The 20,913-nt window shown below is 40.2% G+C and overlaps 1 protein-coding gene across 1 annotated transcript; it reads left to right on the top strand.

Annotated features, from left to right (window-relative positions):
- The first annotated feature begins 1,012 nt into the window (after nt 1-1,012).
- sms (spermine synthase) lies at nt 1,013-17,468 on the top strand. Its single transcript, XM_053649116.1, has 11 exons — nt 1,013-1,409; nt 3,996-4,116; nt 10,657-10,744; nt 11,175-11,239; nt 13,697-13,872; nt 13,975-14,129; nt 15,168-15,257; nt 15,398-15,512; nt 15,646-15,725; nt 15,969-16,084; nt 16,397-17,468. Exons 1-11 carry the CDS (start codon nt 1,364-1,366, stop codon nt 16,425-16,427), a joined length of 1,083 nt encoding a protein of 360 aa, XP_053505091.1. The 5' UTR covers nt 1,013-1,363; the 3' UTR covers nt 16,428-17,468.
- Nucleotides 17,469-20,913: the final 3,445 nt, after the last annotated feature.

Here is a 20,913-nt window from a genome sequence, read left to right on the forward strand (position 1 = left end):
CTGGAGCCTATCCCAGGGAACTCTGGGCACAAGAAGGGACACACCCTGAGGACACCTGGGTCACCTGGGGTGCCAAACCATCACAGGGCACAATCATACACATATTCACATACCCATTCACACACTGTGAACAATTTGGAAATACCAATCAGCCTAAAATGCATGTTTTTGGACTGGGGGAAGAAACCGGAGTACCCGGGGTAAACCCTCGAAGCATGGGTGAACATGCACACAGGGCAGAGGTAGGATCCAAACCCCAAGGCAAGTGTGCTAACCCCCCCTAGGTAGGGTTATGAACTCATTTCCATTTCAGCATTCTACAAGGATTATTAATAAATGGAAAAAATTTAAGATAGGAGATTATGTCCCCCCAACATCCATCCATGCATTTTCTATACCGCTTATCCTTCAGGGTCACAGGGAAGCTGGAGCCTATCTCAGGGAGCCCCCTGAGTATACGCTTATCTGCTGTATATTATGTCATTGTATGCTATGTTTACATTCACAGCATTTTTATTATATTGTTATTCTTTTGCACTACCTGTTATAACTGACACTTCCATACTAGAACTGTGTACTGGTTGGCGCTACACTGTCACTTACTGTGCCTGTTGTCCTGTTTTAGTAATTATTGTACTCTATGGCATTGTTTGCACACACAACTTATGTAGAAATGTGTAGATCTTATTTAGTTCTGTGTCGTCTCATGTAGTTAGTGTGTTGTTTTATGTAGCACCATTGTCCTGGAGGAACGTTGTTTCGTCTCACTGTGTTAGTGCCAGATGTAAACGGGACCTAGGTATAAATGTGTCTATGCATTGTACAATGTGATGGACTGGCATCCATGGTGTATTCCCCATTCTCATGCCAGTGTTCCTGGATCTACTGCCCATCCTAACCAAGATGAATGAATGAATGAATTCACTCCTAGGGCCAATATAGTGTAGCCAATTCATCTACTGGCATGTTTTTGGGAGGTGAGAGGAAAGTGGAGAACCCGGAGGAAACGCACTTGAATACAGGGAGAAGAAGTAAAACTCCACACAGACAGTATCGAACTGTATTTATCAAACTGTGAGACAACAATATTCACTGCACATGCCGCATGCAAGCTTCAGGGTTGTATATGACACCACTCCACTCCTCCTCCCCACCTCCTGTCCCGCAGTGTGCACACACAGAGTGAAAAAGAGAGAGAGAGAGAGATCTGCCCCCTCCGCCTACTTCCCTAGCTCCACTGCGGTAAACAGCAGACCTCCACTTGCTCTTCTCGCCTCCTGCTCGTGTTTTAAAACCGCTACACACTCGTCCCTTTTCCACACCGGCTGCCTTCTCCAGGCATGGCAGACGGCCTTGTCCCATCATGGCAGTGCGACATTACACCCTCGACTTCAAGCTCTCTGCACCAGGTGAGGTGAAATGAATGAGCAGGAGTGGGAAGAGGCTCGGGGCTCCGCAGCACAAACACGGGCCTCTTCTCTTCTCCTCTCGCGGTGCCGGTTTATTGTTTGACTAATGGCTACCAGCAGCGACGGTTTGTTAGAGTTATTACATGCACTAACGGCGAAATGAACCCCCAGTACTGCTGAATAGCTATTTGATAAAAAAAAATGCTTAAACATGGGGTATTTTGACCGTAGGTTGCTTGACCTTAAGAAGGTAGCATGTGTGCTAAGGCTAGCTTCTCATTATGCGTTTACTGAATTAACACACGCACTCGCCTTGCAAAACACTAGAAAAAAACAATAGCTCATTTAGACATTTACAAATTCAGTTTTCTTTGCTCATTTGTCGTTAGCTACAGCGTTTTCGTAAAATAGACACGACCACAGACTGGACAGTGATTAGCGCTCTGCTAGCAGCAGTGTATTTTTAGGTATTCTGGCTATATTAAGCACCTGTACGCGACATATCAGATAACGCTCATAAAGTCAGTATACCGTAAAAAAAATAAAAATAAAAATATTTCCTGGATTTAAGCAGTGAGTCACTCAGTCTATCACCGTTAATCTGCATTAAATCTCTGTCTCTTTGTGCTACCAGGAGCCTGGCACGTACACATGGCACATTTTTAATCACTCATCATCCATCTGCTACACATGTAAAAGCTTTTGTTTCAAGAATAACAACAAATTCACACGACATTCTCGACTAAGTGTGCTGTGCTTTAACATCTTCATGATCTCCCTAGGTAGCTAAGGGCTTTTATTTTCGAGCAGTAACGTACACAAGAGATCAGACTAGAGCAAGTTCCCAGTGTTGTCAAATCTTTGCTCTAGAAGTTGCCGGATGACGTCATACAATATTTTGCATATTTCAGGGTCGTCAAAACATTTGCATAACCAAATGTGTTACACAAGGAAGGAAGGAAGGTTTTCTAAATATACAGTACAGTAGAATAGAACAGAGTTAAAAATAATACATTGTAACATATTTCATGGCACAAAAAAAAACCTAAACATATACGGTACGGTGCAAAAGTCTTACGCACATGCAAAGAAACACTGTAGAGCAAAGATGCCTTCAAAAATAATGAAATTAAATGTTTCTACATTAATAAAAATAATATACAGGCCAGTAATGAGTAATAAATTAAACAAACTCAATATTTGGTGTGATTACTTGGAAAAACAAAAAAAGTCAGATATTTTAAATAGGCAGAGAAAGGCTACTGAGGCAAATGATTTATTTTTCCTTAAATTTAACGTAAATATAACTATATAACTGTTTTCCTGTTTGAAATGTTCTTCAGATATTGTGTATTGCATAAACACAAACATGTAAATGGCAGCATACTGTATATGAATAATTGCATGTTTTACTTTGCTTTTACTGGCACCAGAGTTGGCAGGTTACAAAAGCAGCCCAATGATAGTTTAAAACCAGCCTAATAGCAAAACTACAAATCTGTCACTTTCAGACCAAATACACAGTTTATAAAGTCCGACAAGGTGTCCACTGTTACCTAATTTTGTATTTAAAAATCAATCATACATTTTTAATAAAGCAGTAATAAAACAAGCAGTTTTCTCTCGATCGTTTCCAAACTGGATTGATGACTTCTGTTATCACATTTTATTTTATTATAAATAAAGAATAAATATGAGAATGCGTAGACCAATTCACTGACACAACACTGGATAATACATTAATACAGTGATGTAGATAGCTAATGTTGAGAACGGGACCAAGAAGCACACATCTTAGAGGAGGGAGCACCTGTTATTTAATGTGGAGAAGTTTAGTGGTGTGTTGGGCCAGTTGTTTCCAGGGCAGTGGTGGCTTTTGATGATCTTCGAGTCAGTGTGCTATAGGATTTAGGTAAGGTTTTTATTCCAACCGAATGTGGCTATATAATATTTTTAGATAGATATACACAAGACCTAACCTTTGACATATAGGCAAAATGTAGTCTAATTTGTAAAGAAAACTTGTCATACAGGAAAAGCAGGGAGAAAAAAACTACTTAAAATGTCAGAACACAGAGTCAGAGTACGCAAATTTCATTCCTGCCTTATTTGCTTTATGTAAACACAAGAATGGACCTCAAAGGTTGTAATCATGGCGCAGCTGAGTGTCAACCAACATCATCTTATGTGATGAGCCTCAAGTGTAAGATTACACAAAAATGTACCCCAGAATTTGTCATTTCAAACCATTGGTATAACCTGGAATAGTAAACTGTTGTGTTTTAATCCCTCGCTCCCCACTCACTTTGTAAAGTTTGCATTGTGATTCATCATGTCATGCAGCTCTGGTTTCATAGTTTAATAAGATTAATTTGTCTGCCACAATAATAAATCTTGGTGTTAATATGTTTGTATGCAATGTGTCAAATGAGAGATTTGTGCTGTACGATCAGAGGATGGATTTGCTCACGGGGTCAGTAAGACAGAAGGACTAATTCTCCTTCCTGAGGTAGAGGTCATATAATAGTAAGGCTGATTGCTACTTTGTCAGCATATCCTCCATCTGCTTTCCTTCTCTTGTTCCAGCTGACCATTCTGCAACTGTTCGTGGCCTGCAGTCTATATTTCAAGAGCAGGAAATGACAGAAACTGTCCATGACACAGAGGGGCATGGATACTTGGCCACATTTATTGGCAAGAATGGCAGGTAAGTACCATCACCCCCCACTGTGGTAACTTTCATTTATATGTACAGCATTTGGCAGATGCAGCTTATCCAGTGTGACTTACAGAAGTGCTCGGTCATCTTCCTGGAAAACAAATATTTATTCTTGTGCATATCGGCCTAAATCTAAAGGAACCAGCTTGCTAAGGCAGTGCCAGTTAAGTGAATGATTAAAGTGCTAATTGACAGGGTGGGTCTGCAGGCCACATTTGAAAGGAGCACCAAGACCCAGATATTTGAGGAGCTAGTGAAAGTTTATTCCACAGCTTGGGCACCTGTACAGAAACAAGTGTTGATGCTTGTCTTCCTTGTATCTAGAAGGTTGTTATATTATGACAAGTTATTCTTGTGGATTTAAGGGTTTGAGGTGCAAGATTTCACCGTTTCCGTTTTGGGGAGGGGAAGTAGCTTTGTAAGCAAGCATCAGGTTTATTAAATCTATAGGAAACCAGTGGAGGGAATGCAGCAGTGGAGTGAAGTGGGTGAAATTAGGAATACAAGACAGATAGCTCCATTCTGGTTCCGTGCCACGCTGCAGAAGACCAGCCAGGAGCAAATATCAGTAGACCGATCCTGCACCTGATACCCCTTTACCATTGACAAGTTGACAGTGCTGTATCAAAACGCTGATTTAAAAATGGCCTCAAGTCCCACCAGTTTAAGAATCATTCTCTTATGTAGTCGGCTGTCTAAATTCCCTTTTGCATCTACTCTGTTTATAAGCAACAACCTCTGACTAGCAGCCTGTGTATCTGCTTGTAGAATACAAGGACTGGTGGAATAAAAGGGCAATCACTGGGCTTTAGCATGTAAAGGTATCAGTTTTGAAATACATCCTCAAAGCAGTGCAATAAATAAAAAGTTTGACCAGTTTTCCCCAGTGTATCAGAACCAATTATTAGGTTTCATTAGATTGAAAATGTCAGTTAAATTGGTCATAATGGTCAAACAACTAAGGTGTTACAGAAAAAATGTTAATAGACCAGAGTGCAGCCTTGTCTGAAAGTACAAATACCCCCTGGCCATCATGCCCCCTCTCTGAAAACACCGGGGGGTATTTGTGCTTTTATATTCAGACCCTCTTTGGGATAACCAATGATTGGCCAGCTAAGTGCATCCTCTGGGCAACAATGGGCCGTGTTTAGATGGGCACAGGGCCACTTTAGTTCCTTTGTGTATTTGGCTTAAGGGCTTTGGCACACACTTCCGGTTTTGTGTGTGACTCGTAGTAAACACAGCTGACGGGCCTTTATGTTGACTTTAGCTGGTATGAAGCTGGCCTGTGACAGACCACATTTTTTTGGGACAACGTTCTTTGTAGGGTCTTAAAATTCTTGATAAAGGAACTTAACCCTCCATTACAAATGTGAACTTTTTGGGGGGGGGGCTGTCAGCATCTGTTTTTTTGTCAGTGCTGGATCAGTGTGAAGAAAGGTCTCGGTCTGTACTTATCTGTACTGATTGTACTTGGCACAGCTACAGAGCTATCAGTTGATGAGTATCTTGCCTAAGTAACCTGGTGATATGTAAGGAATAGGGCGAGTGTTACAGGAAAATAATTAAAATTTGGGTGCTGTGGTGCATGTGAAGGTGCATCTTGGTGAGTTTTATTCTGCTTATGTGTTTACAGCAAAAACCAAGAGCACATACAAAACAAAGCAATTTGAGAAAAACTGTAAGATAAGTTAAGCAAAAAAAATGAAAAGAAGTTTATATTGCGGTCATGCCCCAAGTCTGTGAGTTTTCAAGGCTTGCACTAGATGTGTGTTTAGAAATGAAAACCACTTATAGCTGCCATCAGTGATTTGATTGGACACGCTGGATGGTAGATTGGCTGAAACACAACGTGGTAGTTAAAGTTCTGATTTTGATATGGCTCAGTCAGCTGCAAAGTGGGGAAAAAAGTGGATTCTGCAGACATGTGTACAGTGCAGGCCGAGCCTGGAATTTACAACATACATCACATGATCAGAAAGCCCAAATTGTTTAGTTTAACAGTAACACATTAAGTCTAAAGGTTTGAAAATAAATCATGTGTAATCTATGTCATGTTCCCTGTGGTGCAGTGACAAAGTGTGAGGAAGGTAAACTAATCTAATTAAGCCTTGTGTACCATCTTCAGACATCCATCTTACGGACGCATAATAAATGTTTTATTCCCCTTGCATTCTTTGTTTCTCCATTATGAACTATAGCAAAGAGACAGTTCTTATCCTGTATATTTTACTGTAACAGTTCCAGTGGGTTGTGCTGGTTTAGTATTGCTCAAGTACCATCTTATTTCTTAAACCTCTAGTTATTGAGAGTGAGAGACACCACAAACAAAAGTATTTCTACTTCATCACTGAACATTAAACTGGTAATATATAATATAAACTTTTTTTTTGATTATATTAACTCATATTAACATTAACTGGATATGAAATATACTACTCTAAAAATATATTTTTCTGTCCAATATATACTTTTTTGTCAACTCTTTCTCATTTAAATCAACAGTGTACTGGCACTTTAATTCAGTGCGAGCAGCTCAAGCAGCGTGGCAAAAAAAAAAACATTTAGACTTGACGTCGAAACTCCCGCTTCACTGCTACAGTGTCCGGTGTACAATTTTAGCAGTGCAGAAATTACAGAGCTTACAAGCTGCAGTTTTTCCGTCATTCCACACAAGAGACTTCTTTACACATGAAATCGAGGTGTTTTCCCGCCCTTTTTTGATCAACAGGATATAATCGGCCCTGATCATCGGATGTTTTTAAACTTTCGGCCAATGGCCAATAGCGTGACAAATTGCCTTTATCGGCCGATACATTTGTGCATCTCTGACAAAAAGCCTTGTAATATTGCACTGTTGCAATTGCAATAATATCATATGCTATTTTTTATGTAATTTATTATCACAGATATTGTGTAAGAAGAATTACCTCTTGTAATGATGAAGCTTCAATAATCACTGTTCTGTACATTTCTTCTCTCTTTTCTTTTGGAAAGAAAATGCAGTCCCTTAAAGTGTGGAGTCAAGAGCAGCACATTTGTGAAGAAGACTGGTCTCCTGCTCAGTAGCGTACCTTTTGTTGAGGTTCTTACTGATGATCTTTATCTCCCTGATCACTGATGCCTCCTCCATGTTTTCTTTCATGTCCTGGATCAACTTAGCATGCAATGGAGCAATCAAACACATTGTGGGGCTGTGCTCCTCTGACATTAGAAGGGTGGCATCTTTCATTGGCTTAAGGGCGTTTATAACATGCTCTGCACATGAAAGCACTGATTCTGTGAGAGCGAAGATTTCAGCCGCTCCTTTTCTCACCACAGGTGATAGCAACGCAGCACAAACAGCCGGTTGTTGCTCAGATCTTTCAAGCATCTCGTATGTGCTGTTCCGCCGAGTGATGATGTCTGGTTTCAGTTTGTGACATATAGTTTGTTTCTCCTCCAACTGATGCTTTGCAGTTGTGTTGCGGTGGAAAAAAGTCACCCTCCATGACAGCCTTGACACTGCCGGCAACTTTAGCGCTTACCGAGAAGCCAAATTCAGCGTGAGCAGAACATCTCATGTGTTGCCAAGCTGTGCTGCAACAGTAATGTTAGAGGCATTGTCAGTCACCAAAACTCAGTCTTTGTTCAGCAATATTCACGTCCGTATGACTTTCATATGTAGTCCTAATTTGCAGAACACAAGCCGCAAGCTTCCACTCACCGGTAATGTAGTGTGCCGTAATGGTGACATATGATTCTGTTGTAATTGATGTCCATGCTTCACATATTATTGCCAACCTGTCCGTATTACTTAGTGATTCTAAGATTTGAGCTTTAGTCTCACTGTATAGTGTGGGTATTGCTGTCTCGCAGAAATAACGCCGTGAGGCCACACTGTACCTTGGCTCAAACACCTGTAAGATTATGTGAAACCCTGGGTTATCCACGATGGAGTAAGGGCGCAAATCCTTGGCAGTAAAACCCGCCACTGTCCGAGTAACTCACTTCACCTTTTCAGAATTCGGTGGAAGCTTTGCTACTTGCTCGAGGGTCGTTTGAGGGAAACTGGCAGTGGCCGTGATTGAAACAGAAGGCTGTTTCTCCAGCTCTGGGTGGAATGGCATAATATGTTTCTTCATGTTAGTCGTGTTCCCGAAATATACAGTATCTCACAAAAGTGAGTACACCCCTCACATTTTTGTAAATATTTGATTATATCTTTTCATGTGACAACACTGAAGAAATGACACTTTGCTTTACAATGTAAAGTAGTGAGTGTACAGCTTGTATAACGGTGTAAATTTGTTGTCCCCTCAAAATAACTCAACACACAGCCATTAATGTCTAAACCGCTGGCAACAAAAGTGAGTACACCCCTAAGTGAAAATGTCCAAATTGGGCCCAATTAGCCATTTTCCCTCCCCGGTGTCATGTGACTTGTTAGTGTTACAAGTTCTCAGGTGTGAATGGGGAGCAGGTGTGTTAAATTTGGTGTCATCGCTCTCACACTCCCTCATACTGGTCACTGGAAGTTCAACATGGCACCTCAACTGTCTGAGGGTCTGAAAAAAAGAATTGTTGTTCTACATAAAGATGGCCTAGGCTATAAGAAATTTGCCAAGACCCTAACACTGAGCTACAGCATGGTGGCCAAGACCATACAGCGGTTTAACAGGACAAGTTCCACTCAGAACCGGCCCCTCCATGGTCGACCAAAGAAGTTGAGTTCACGTGCCCAGCGTCATATCCAGAGGTTGTGTTTAGGAAATAGACGTATAAGTGCTGCCAGCATTGCTGCAGAGGTTGAAGGGGTGGGGGGTCAGCCTGTCGGTGCTCAGACCATATGCCGCACACGGCATCAAATTGGTCTGCATGGCTGTCGTCCCAGAAGGAAGCCTCTTCTAAAGATGATGCACAAGAAAGCCTGCAAACAGTTTGCTGAAGACAAGCAGACTGACATGGATTAGTGGAACCATGTCCTGTGGTCTGAGGAGACCAAGGTAAACTTATTTGGTTCAGATGGTGTCAAGCGTGTGTGGCGGCAACCAGGTGAGGAGTACAAAGACAAGTGTGTCCTGCCTACAGTCAAGCATGGTGGTGGGAGTGTCATGGTCTGGGGCTGCATGAGTGCTGCCGGCACTGGGGAGCTACAGTTCATCGAGGGAACCACAAATGCCAACATGTACTGTGACATACTGAAGCAGAGCATGATCAGTATGCAGTATTCCAGCATGATAACACACCTCCAAGACAACCACTGCCTTGTTAAAGAAGCTGAGGGTGAAGGTGATGGACTGGCCAAGCATGTCTCCAGACCTAAACCCTATTGAGCATCTGTGGGGCATCCTCAAACAGAAGGTGGAGGAGCTCAAGGTCTCTAACATCCACCAGCTCTGTGATGTCATCATGGAGGAGTGGAAGAGGACTCCAGTGGCAACCTGTGAAGCTCTGGTGAACTCCATGCCCAAGAGGGTTAAGGCAGTGCTGGAAAATATTGGTGGCCACACAAAATATTGACACTTTGGGCCCAATTTGGACATTTTCACTTAGGGGTATAAACACTTTTGTTGCCAGCGGTTTAGACATTAATGGCTGTGTGTTGAGTGAGTTATTTTGAGGGGACAGCAAATTTACACTGTTATACAAGCTGTACACTCACTACTTTACATTGTAGCAAAGTGTCATTAATTCAGTTTTGTCACATGAAAAGATATAATCAAATATTTACAAAAATGTGAGGGGTGTACTCACTTTTGTGAGATACTATATTAACTTGGCATTACAGAGTTTGCACACAGTATGGCACTTATCAACGACACCATTCCCTTCTCTTCACAAAATCCAAAATGTTGCCACACAGTCGATTTCAAATGTGATGGCGTAAGGTCGTAGTTTGTACATCTTTGTCCAAATGAATAGAATTTGTCACTGCTTATTTTTTTTCTGTTTCTGGCATGCACACAGTCATGATTTGAATTGATCACAGAATCAATTCTGTATTTTTTAGAAACGATTCAGAATTGTTAGTGAATGAATCGAGATGCATCATTTTTTTTTTTTCTCCCACTCCTAGTATATAGGCTATATAATGCTGGGGGGGAAAAAAGACCAGCCCTCACAAGACCAGCCCGCCAGGAAAATTCCCGAAGTTCCCAATGGCCAGTCCTCGCCTGGTTCCAGTGGGTTGCGATGCTTTAGTATTGCTCAAGTACCAGCTTTTTTTTCAACCTCTAGTTATTGAGAGTGAGATACTTTATCCACCAACTAACCCTCTGCATTATGGGCAGCTTGAGACTGTGCCAACAAATGTTTAGTCTGGAAGCTCACTGATATCTCAAACAGTTGTGATGTGTTCTTTTCAGTTGAGAAAAAGAAAAAACTGCCGCGAATGTTTCAACAGTTAATGAAATCTTGCTACACAATCTGAATCTCTTTATTTCCCGACATTGTTTTGCTTACTCAGATGTGATAGATATATAATCTACATAGATGTAATTGCTGAGGTGCCCCCAATGTTTAATTTGCCATTTTGTCCTTGAACAGGTTTGCTATCCTGAGATTGCACTCTCATGGTCTGGTGACGTTCGACCTGCAGTGTTGTGAAGGAGATGATTCAGCACAAGTGGAGAATGTGAGTAATCACAGCTCACATTTCCATAACACATGCCACTGTCTACAGGGTGTAATGCTTAAGTTGCTGCTATAGTAAATTTCCCAGAGAATGGTAGATTTGTCTGAGCCAAACTTGCAAAATATCCGTTTTAATGACACGTTCATACTAACACACTAATACGGAAGCTTTAAGGCTCATGAGACCTTGTTACAAAGAAAAACAGGACAGCGAAGGCACTTGTGACCATCCTCATAAATTAGGCTTAGCTGAATTTCTTGTGTTTAGTGTCTTATAACTTGGCTTTCATGTTCTCGAACCCAGCTATTCTTGCCAAATGCTCCTTTACGTTATCTAAAAGTGTTTTATGAAGTTTAGCTTGATATGTATTATCCTGCCGTCATTCAGTCAGTCTGTAATTAACTCTGGCTAAACTGATATTTTTCTGTAGCTACTGAATGCACTGGAGAAGAAACTGAAGACTCTGCTACATGGAACTATCCAAACGGTGAAGAGGTGTGGTTTTTTTAAAAATTCATGAAATGCACACTGTACATGTGCGTGTGTGTGTGTGTATGAAGCAGCCTCCAGAGAGTAGAGTGTTTATTAAAAAAAATGCTTGCTTACTAAAACTTTGTGTCCAAACCAGAGTGTTCCTTGAGAGATCACGGGATGGCTCTGGGACAGTGAGAGTCTCAGACCCACTAACCAATGTTAAAGCAACCATAACCTTCAGTGGACATAAGTACTTCACTGACACTCACAGGTGCCCGATGGACTTGACTGGATTTACAGTGCATCCAGAAAGTATTCACAGCGCTTCACTTTTCCCACATTTTGTTATGTTACAGCCTTATTCCAAAATGGATTAAATTCATTAATCATATCAAAGGCTGTGAATACTTATGTAAATGTGCTTTTTTGTTTTTTATTTTTAATAAATTTGCAAAGATTTCAAACAAACTTCTCTCATGTTGTGATTATGGAGTATTGTTTGTAGAATTTTGAGGAAAATTATGAATTTAATCCATTTTGGCATAAGGCTGTAACATAACAAAATGTGGGAAACGTGAAGCGCTGTGAATTCACAGTATTCACAGCCTTTGCTCAATACTTTGTTGAAGCACCTTTGGCACCAACTACAGCCTCAAGTCTTTTTGAGTATGATGCTACAAGCTCGGCACACCTATTTTTGGGCAGTTTCTCCCATTCTTCTTTGCAGGACCTCTCAAGCTCCATCAGGTTGGATGGGGAGCGTCAGTGCACAGCCATTTTCAGATTTCTCCAGAGATGTTCAATCGGGTTCAAGTCTGGGCTCTGGCTGGGCCACTCAAGGACATTCTCAGAGTTGTCCTGTACCCACTCCTTTGTTATCTTGGCTATGTGCTAAGGGTCGTTGTCCTGTTGGAAGATGAACATTCGCCCCAGTCTGAGGTCCAGAGTGCTCTGGAGTAGGTTTTCATCAAGGATGTCTCTGTACATTTCTGCATTCATCTTTCCCTCGATCATGACTAGTCTCCGAGTTCCTGCCGCTGAAAAACATCCCCACAGCAAGATGCTGCCACCACCATGCTTCACTGTAGGGATGTATTGGCCAGGTGATGACTGACTGGTGCCTGGTTTCCTCCAGACATGACTCTTGCCATTCAGGCCAAAGTGTTCAATCTTTGTTTCTCATGGTCTGAGAGTCCTTCAGGTGCCTTTTGGCAAACTCCAGACGGGCTGTCATGTGCCTTTTACTGAGGAGTGGCTTCTGTCTTGCCACTCTACCATACAAGCCTGATTGGTGGAGTGCTGCAGAGATGGTTGGATGACCTTCAATGCTGCAGAAATGTTTCTGTAGCCTTCCCCAGATCTGTGCCTCGATACAATCCTGTCTCGGAGGTCTACAGACAATTCCTTGGACTTCTTGGCTTGGTTTGTGCTCTGACATGCATTGTTAACTGTGGGACCTGTGAGGAATTAGCCTGGGGAAGGGCGGCGTACAGACCCACAGGAGGCAGAAGTACGTTCACAAACGGTGGTTTATTGGTGCAAGGGTGAAGTGAGTGGGTTGTGAGGGGATGAGTGCGGGGCTTTTGGAGGCGTGACTGCCGGTGTAGCCTACTCGTGGCGGAGGCGGGATTCCCGAGACGGGGGCGAGGGTTTTCCCGGGCCGGCGTTCTCCGTAGGTGGGACTCTCACCACCCGGCGATCTCGTCCGCGCTTGCACCTTTTGTGGGGAGAGAGAGAGAGAGAGAGAGAGAGAGAGAGATTAGCGTGGGGCGTGAGGTTACCGTCGTGCTTGGTGATTGCGAGTCGCTATGTCGCTGGAAAACACGCACGGAGTCCGTCTTGTCGCTACGGTCTTCTCTCCTCTCGTACGGCCGGAAGCGCGCCCTTTTATCCTCCTCCGCCGTCGCCTGAGTGGTGGAATTTCTCCGTTGGGTCCGCCAATCGCTGGCCGGCGTCGCGTCAGTCCCGCCCCGCCGTGGCGGTCCTTCCGGCTGGCAGAATGTTCGGCACGAAGCTGCCCACGTCGTGCCGGTGCGGCAGTTGGAGAAGGAGCGATTTCCTTCTTGTGTGCGCCGGCTCTCTGCCCGTCGCGACAGACCTTATATAGACAGGTGTGTGCCTTTCCAAACCATGTCAAATCAACCGAATTTACCACAGGTGTACTCCAATCGAGTTGTAGAAACATCTCAAGGATGATCAGTGGAAACAGGATGCACCTGAGCTCAATTTTGAGTGTCATGGCAAAGGGTGTGCTTAGAAGGAGAGCTAAACTGGTATCAAAATACTGTTCAGTGTCTGCTATCATGGGCAGCCGTCATGATATCAGTCATCAGCCATCTTGATACAGTCCAACAGTATGAACAGTAGAACAGTATTCTGCATCTCTACTACTTATGTCCTGTATTGCTACTTTGAGTTGTTATAAATAAATTGTTCGTGTATGTGTGTGTGTTTGCGTATGTGTGTGTTTAATGTCAGGCTCCCTGCACTGCAGCGAGGGGGTGAGGTGGACAGGTACTGGCCGACGGCTGATGGCAGGCTCATAGAGTACGATATTGATGAAGTTGTTTTTGATAAAGACTCAGCTTACCAGAACATCAAAATCCTGCACTCACACCAGTTTGGCAATATCCTCATCCTCAACGGGGACGTTAGTAGGTTGCACGTCCCACACTGTTTTCAACAGCTTTTATAATGACTTTTTGACCAGACATATATAAACGTGTGGACACGTTCCTATATAAATTTCTTTGTAGATTTAGCAGAAAGCGATTTGGCCTACACACAGGCCATCATGGGCAATGGCAGGGAGCACTATGCTGGGAAGGAGATTCTGATCCTGGGTGGAGGAGACGGAGGCATCCTTTGTGAAGCAGTCAAGCTCAAACCAAAGATGATCACCATGGTGGAAATATCCTTTAGATTTCTATGTATTTTAAGCATTTTCTGGACAATTAGTCACTTTCATGTAGAATTTCTCATTGTAGAAAAAGATTGTTTATGTAGCTACTTTAATGTACCAGACATTTATCTTTTATATAAGTATTCGTACTGCTGCTATAATAGAACTTGGGAGATCCAAATTGTTGTGATTAAGCTGGAAAAAAGGGCCTAGTCCTCCTCCTCTTCATCCTGTGTGAAATTTGTAAATCAAGTCCAAAGTATAGACACACCTACTCCTAGAATGGTTTTCTTCACTTTTTCTACTATTTTAGAATAATAATGAAGATATTAACACTATCAAATTGATTTATCTGACCAGGAACAGTGTTAAACAAATCAAAACTCATTTATATTTTAAAATGTTAACAGTATTCCTGATTTTTGAGGACACTTCACCCAGGAAGCTTCTCTTGATGTTCCCAAATAGGCAGAGCTCCTCACTGCTTCTCCTAAGATCTAAATGAAAATTATTAAATAGATTATAGCTAATTTGGGGAAATTAATAAAAACAAACTAAGGACCAAACCTGTTCCAGCATGACAATGCCGCTGTACACAAAGCAAGCTCCATGAATACATTTTGTCAAGGTTGGAGTGGCAGAACTCGAGTGGGCTGCAAAGAGCTCAGACCTCAACCCCACTGAACACTTTCAGGATGAACTGAAACCCTGACTGCACCCCAGACCTCCTCGCCCAACATCTGTGCCTGACCTCACTAATGCTCTTGTGGCTGAATGGGCACATCCCCACAGACATGCTTGAACATCTAGTGGAAAGCCTTCCCAGAAGAGTGGAGGTTATTATAACAACAAAGGGGGAACTAAATCTGGAATGAGATGTTCAAAAAGCATATATGGGTCTGATGGTCAGGTGTCCACATAGTTTTGGCCATATAGTGTACTGTATAAGGTTAATGTTATTTTTCATTCCATAATTCACACATCACGGGGCTGTAATGAGGTGCAGTTAAGAGGTACAGCGTTTTATTTTCTTAATAACACCTGCACATAGACCAGATGGTGATTGACGCATGTCGGAAGCACATGAGGAAGACTTGTGGGAATGTTCTGGATAACTTAAAAGGGGACTGTTATGAAGTAAGGCCAGTTATCTATCTATCTATATACTGTATCTATCTATAAAATTGAAGTCGTCTAGTTCATATCTGTTACCAAAGGCTATACATGTAACTGCCTTCTTCATTTCTTCTTTTATCTCTCTCTACATTCATTCACAGGTTTTGGTAGAGGACTGTGTTCCAGTACTTAAAAAGTTTGTAGAAGAGGGAAGGACATTTGATTACGTCATCAATGATCTAACCGCAATCCCCATTTCTACAGCACCTGAGGAGGGTTTGTGTTCATATTTATACCTTTATGTGAACCTAGTTCAGACTAAATGCTGAAAGATTCTCAGAGCTTTCTAAACTGTAATAACACAAAAATTGTACAGCTGCTTAACTTCTGAAAATCTGCATTTTTGCAGAGTCAATGTGGGAATTCCTGAGGCTCATTCTTGATTTATCAATCAAAGTTCTACGACCTAGCGGCAAATACTTCACCCAGGTGAGCACGTGGCTCTCTTGGGAATCTCTTGGCATGTCCAGATTCAATCTGATTACGATTCAGGCTGCCAAGATGTGATCTTTGTTGATCCTTTTTTTTAATTTTATTTCTACAGTCTACCTTGATGCTTGCAATTGCTTGATGCTTGGTATTTTGTGAACTGTTACAGAATCTATCAAAAGAGAATCATTTAATCAATGTTTTTCCATACCTTGTTTACTTGAGATGATGCTCCTCCTACAGGGTAACTGTGTGAATCTCACTGAGGCACTTAGTGAGTACGAGGGGTTGCTGAGAAGACTTTCATGCAATGTGGGTTTCTCCAAAGAAGTGGTGTGTGTTCCCTCCTACCTAGAGCTGTATCCTTTGCCGAACCAAATGTGAAATAGTTCAATGGTAAATGTTTTGGGGAGATTTTAAATCAAATTCTGTTTATATTTAGCATTTAGAAGATCATTTTACTATGGACATTTGAATTAATATAGGATTGTTGTATACACTGTAAAATTAAAGGGTTTGTTCTTTAAGATAAAAATTGACACCCAGAAAACACAATAAAGAGATACAGAGCTGGCCACATCCACACAACCGTGTAGTTATGTGATTAGGTAGATGCAGCTACATGTTTCCTTCAGACTTATTAGAAATGGTCCTTAATAATGTTTCCTCAGGTGGATATTCTACACCATTTGGAAGAAGTAATGCATAGTCCCTGCTTGCTGAAGCCTCACCCTTCGATGCACTGAGGGGAGACATGCACTCATTTCTCCATGCACTGTTTTTCCTGTCGTGCTGTGCCCTCCTTTTTTTAGATGCCAGTTTTTAATTTCATTTTTGAAATCACACAATGATTGTATGTATGTTTTTAGTTTGTTAGATGGTTTACTGTGCGGCTGTTCTGCATTGACTCTCTAGTGAGCACTGTGGTGCAGTGTGTATGTGGGGGTGTGTGTGGATTGGATACTGCAGATGATGCCGAAGCCTGAAGGGTAATTAAGCATGTTTTCCACCTCTGAGTGCATTGAACAATCAGACAACAGGCTATTTGCATTCTGGTTTTATGATAAATTATGCTTTTTACTGTAGCTTCACTGATCTGGTTGTGTTTTATTTTTTTGACTTCCTATTGTTACTGAGCTTTGATTTGATTTGACTCACTGGAAAGTTAATAGCAGTGTTGATGCTGAGGGTGCTCAAGGAGGATCCTTTCTGTTCAATCATATATGTTAAAAGGGAAAAGGGTTCTGCAGTAGCAGAGTTCGTTCTAGAGTTCTTTTGTTGAACTGTGAATATTATTTTGTTTTAGTTTTTTTTATGATTAGCGCCTATTACATTCTGACTTTAAGTTTTCTGTGTGTTAGGCACATTTGCTTGAAGGAAATGGCTTTTACTGACTGTGGATCCCACATATTTACTTTCATCATCAATATTAAGGTGCTTCATTGACCTTATTTATTTTTATTTTATTTCAGCAAATACACAGTACTCTTGCTCTGAAAATACACTGAGTTCATCAGAGTGATAAAGATCTATTAAAGAGACTTGGAGAGAACATTTTCTGGCCTCAGACATGTCTTTCAGATTTGTTTTGTTTTTTTGTTTCTGATTTTTAAAATTGTATATGGTGGAGGATTCAATTCACCTGTTTATGAAGAAATGTGTTTGGAAGAGAAAAGGCATAATAAGGTACAAAGGAAATTTTTATATTTCATTAAAACTATTCCCATGACCTAGATTGTTTCACTACTTTGCAGATGAGTCATTTTTAACATTTAATATTTGATCATATTTGTATTTTTATATATAAAAAAATTAATCGTTTATATTTTCACAGATTTATCACATTTACTAATATTTGTCATACATATATTTGTAATGTGCAGTGAGCTGCCATTTTACATACAAGTGCATTTACATATTTAATAAATGGGCAGCTCATACTATTAAATACCAAGTTAATATTAATCCCATATAGTTATTATGCAAGCTCTATTGTAGCAAAGTTTTATCTATCTATCTATCTGTCATAGCAGGGACATGTGTGTGTGTGTGTGTGTGTATGGGTATATATATAATATATATATTATGTATGTATGTATGTATGTATGTATGTATACACACTAATACTGCCACTAATATTGGCACAAGTGGTAAACACAAGCAAAGAAGGCTGTGAAAAATCTTTATTGTTTAACCTTTTGCTTTTTTGTTAATTTTTTCTTACAAAAATACTCTGCTCTCAGGGATATCAAACAATTGCAAACAAAACACAGGTTTATCAAAAAAATCTTTATTGGCACCATTTTAGTCAATACTTTGTGATACCTCCCTTTGCCAATATAACAGCTCTGAGTCTTTTCCTATAATGCCTGATGAGGTTGGAGAATACACGCAAGGGATCCGAGACCATTCCTCCATACAGAATCTCTCCAGATCCTTCAAATTTCGAGGTCCACGCTAGTGGACTCTCCTCTTTAGTTCACCCCACAGGTTTTCTATGGGTTTCAAGTCAGGGGACTGGGATGGCCATGGCCGCACCTTGATTTTGTGGTCAGTGAACCATTTTTATGTTGAATTTAATGTGTTTGAATCATTGTCCTGCTGGAAGATCCAACCACGGCCCATTTTAAATTTTCTGGTAGTGGCAGTCAGGTTTTCATTTAATATCTGCTGATACTTGATTGAGTCCATGATGCCATGTATCCTAACAAAATGTCCAGGTCCTCTGGCAGAATAACAGCCCCAAAACATTGAAGAGCCACCACCATATTTAACTTTGGCCATGAGGTACTGTTCCATATGGCTACCTTACTGTGTGGCAAAACCATCTCTGGTGATTATTGCCAAAAATCTGTATTTTAGTTTTATCTGACCATAGAACCTAATTCCATTTGAAGTTCCAGTAGTGTCTGGCACACTGAAGACGCTTGAGTTTGTTTTTGGAAGAGAGTAGAGGCTTTCTAACCCCAAGACGCAACTAACTTCTGCAATTCTCTAGCTGTGATCCTTGGAGATTATTTTGGCCACTCGAACCATCTTCTTCACAGCGTGTTGAGACAATATAGACACACGTACAATTCCAATTGATTCATAACATTTCTAGTTGACTGGAACTTCTTAATTATTTCCCTGATGGTGGAAATGGGCATTTTCAATGCTTGTACTATTTTCTTATAGCTACTTCCTATTTTGTGAAGCTCAACCACCTTTTGCTGCAAATCATAGCTATATTCCTTGAACTTACCCATTGTTATGAATGACTGAGGTAATTTGGCCTATGTGTTACCTCATATTTATATCCCTGTGAAACAGGAAGTTATGGTTGAACAATTTCCTGTTCTAGTCACCCAGGTGTACTTAATTTTTTTTTTTTTTTTTTAAATATCAGTGGGAATGTACTTCAAACATATTTTTCATATATGAATTCATAGGGGTGCCAGTAATTGCTGCTCACCTATATTTATCAAAGTTTTTTTTAAAACCTGTGTTGTGTTTGCAATTGTTTGATATCCATGAGAACAGAGTATTTTTGTGAATTTTTTTAACAAAAGATCAGAAATGTTAAACAATAAAGGCAATAAAGTCTTCTTTGTTCATATTTACCAAGGGTGCCAATATTAGTGGAGGACACTGCGTGTGTCCATGGTTGTGCCATGGCTTTTAACTTGGGAGAGATTATATTTATATTTATATATATATATATATATATATATATATATATATATATATATATATATATATATATATATATATATAATGTGTGTGTGTGTGTGTGTGTGTGCAAAGAAATGCTGTAGAGCAAAGATGGCTTCAAAATAATGAAATTAAATGTTTCTGCATTTACAATAAAATACTGTAAAGAGCAGTATACCTTAGTAAATGAAACAAAGTCAATATTTGGTGTGAAAAAAAGAAAAATAAAGAGAGTAGTCCCCAGTACAATTATACATACATACATACATACGTATGTATATACATCCCCATGTCAGTCAGGGTTTAATTTACTTATTTTCTAAAATATGTTGTAGAGCTAAAAACAACAGTGGCAGTCTTCATGCTAGAATCACTCTTCCCTTAGTACGTTTTGGCATAACTCTGCACCAGTTAGAAATGTACAATTATACCAATTTTATTTGTATATATAAAAAAATTTAATCTACTATTTCTGTACAAATATTATTATTATTATGTCTTTTAAGCAGTTTAGTCATGCAGTTTCCACACTGGCAGCTGGAAATTTCAGTCAGAGCACACAAATAAAGAATCTTTGGGGCAAGTGAAGCATTGTGTACATTTTATTTGGGGCAAACTACCGCTTTAAAATGGAGTACATGACGGAAATTACGGTTCTTTTCAGTGAGTCAGATCAATCAGTTCATCGCACTATGAGCCGTTTCTTTCGACTCCTAGACAGGTCACTACCACATTTTTTTTTCAAAGGCGGCCAAAATTTTTCATAGATTTTTGCCTATACAGTGCTTATATGGTTCAATGAATTGCATTATTTAATTATAATTATAATTAATTTTATTATTTAATGCATTGTATTCTGAATTGCATTTGTAATAACTAATGTATGTAAAAACAGCTGCTCGATAATTAAACAGAGAAACAGCAAGCATTCCGATATGAAATGAAGGTGAGTCAAATTATTTAAAGTACAGAAACGCTACATTAAATTTGCAGAAATAAAGATATTTATTTATTTATTTATTACTAGTACATTGTTCTCAATACCGCCGTCTAGTACTACCTTTTACCAGGTACACTTCTGTGACAATTATTTACAATAATCAATGCAAAATAAAAAGGAACGTTTTCATTCGACTGACCCTCGTATTTGTCTTGTTCCTATTTATTTACTTATGTATTTATTTATTTCATTTTAATTTATTTTTATTTAAACCGACTCATCAGTATTCAGAATTGGCGTCCAAAGTTCATATAAAAGAGCCGGTTCAGAGAGTCGACTCGTTGTCGAACAACACATTTCCGTGCTGTAGTCTTTCAGGACTAGAGTCTGAATCTGTTCTGTCAATATCAAGAATGAAGTTTATATGCTAAAACGAAAATTATAATTAAGCAAACTTTTTTTTTTAATTCGGCTTGACCAGTTTTTACGAGTTGTAAAGTTGTAAATCCTGCAGATTAAAAAAAAAGTCCCCATATCGTGTCTAAAATCAGATGC

The sequence above is a fragment of the Ictalurus furcatus genome, chromosome 18 (genome assembly GCF_023375685.1).
Source record: "Ictalurus furcatus strain D&B chromosome 18, Billie_1.0, whole genome shotgun sequence".
Taxonomy (NCBI): domain Eukaryota; kingdom Metazoa; phylum Chordata; class Actinopteri; order Siluriformes; family Ictaluridae; genus Ictalurus; species Ictalurus furcatus.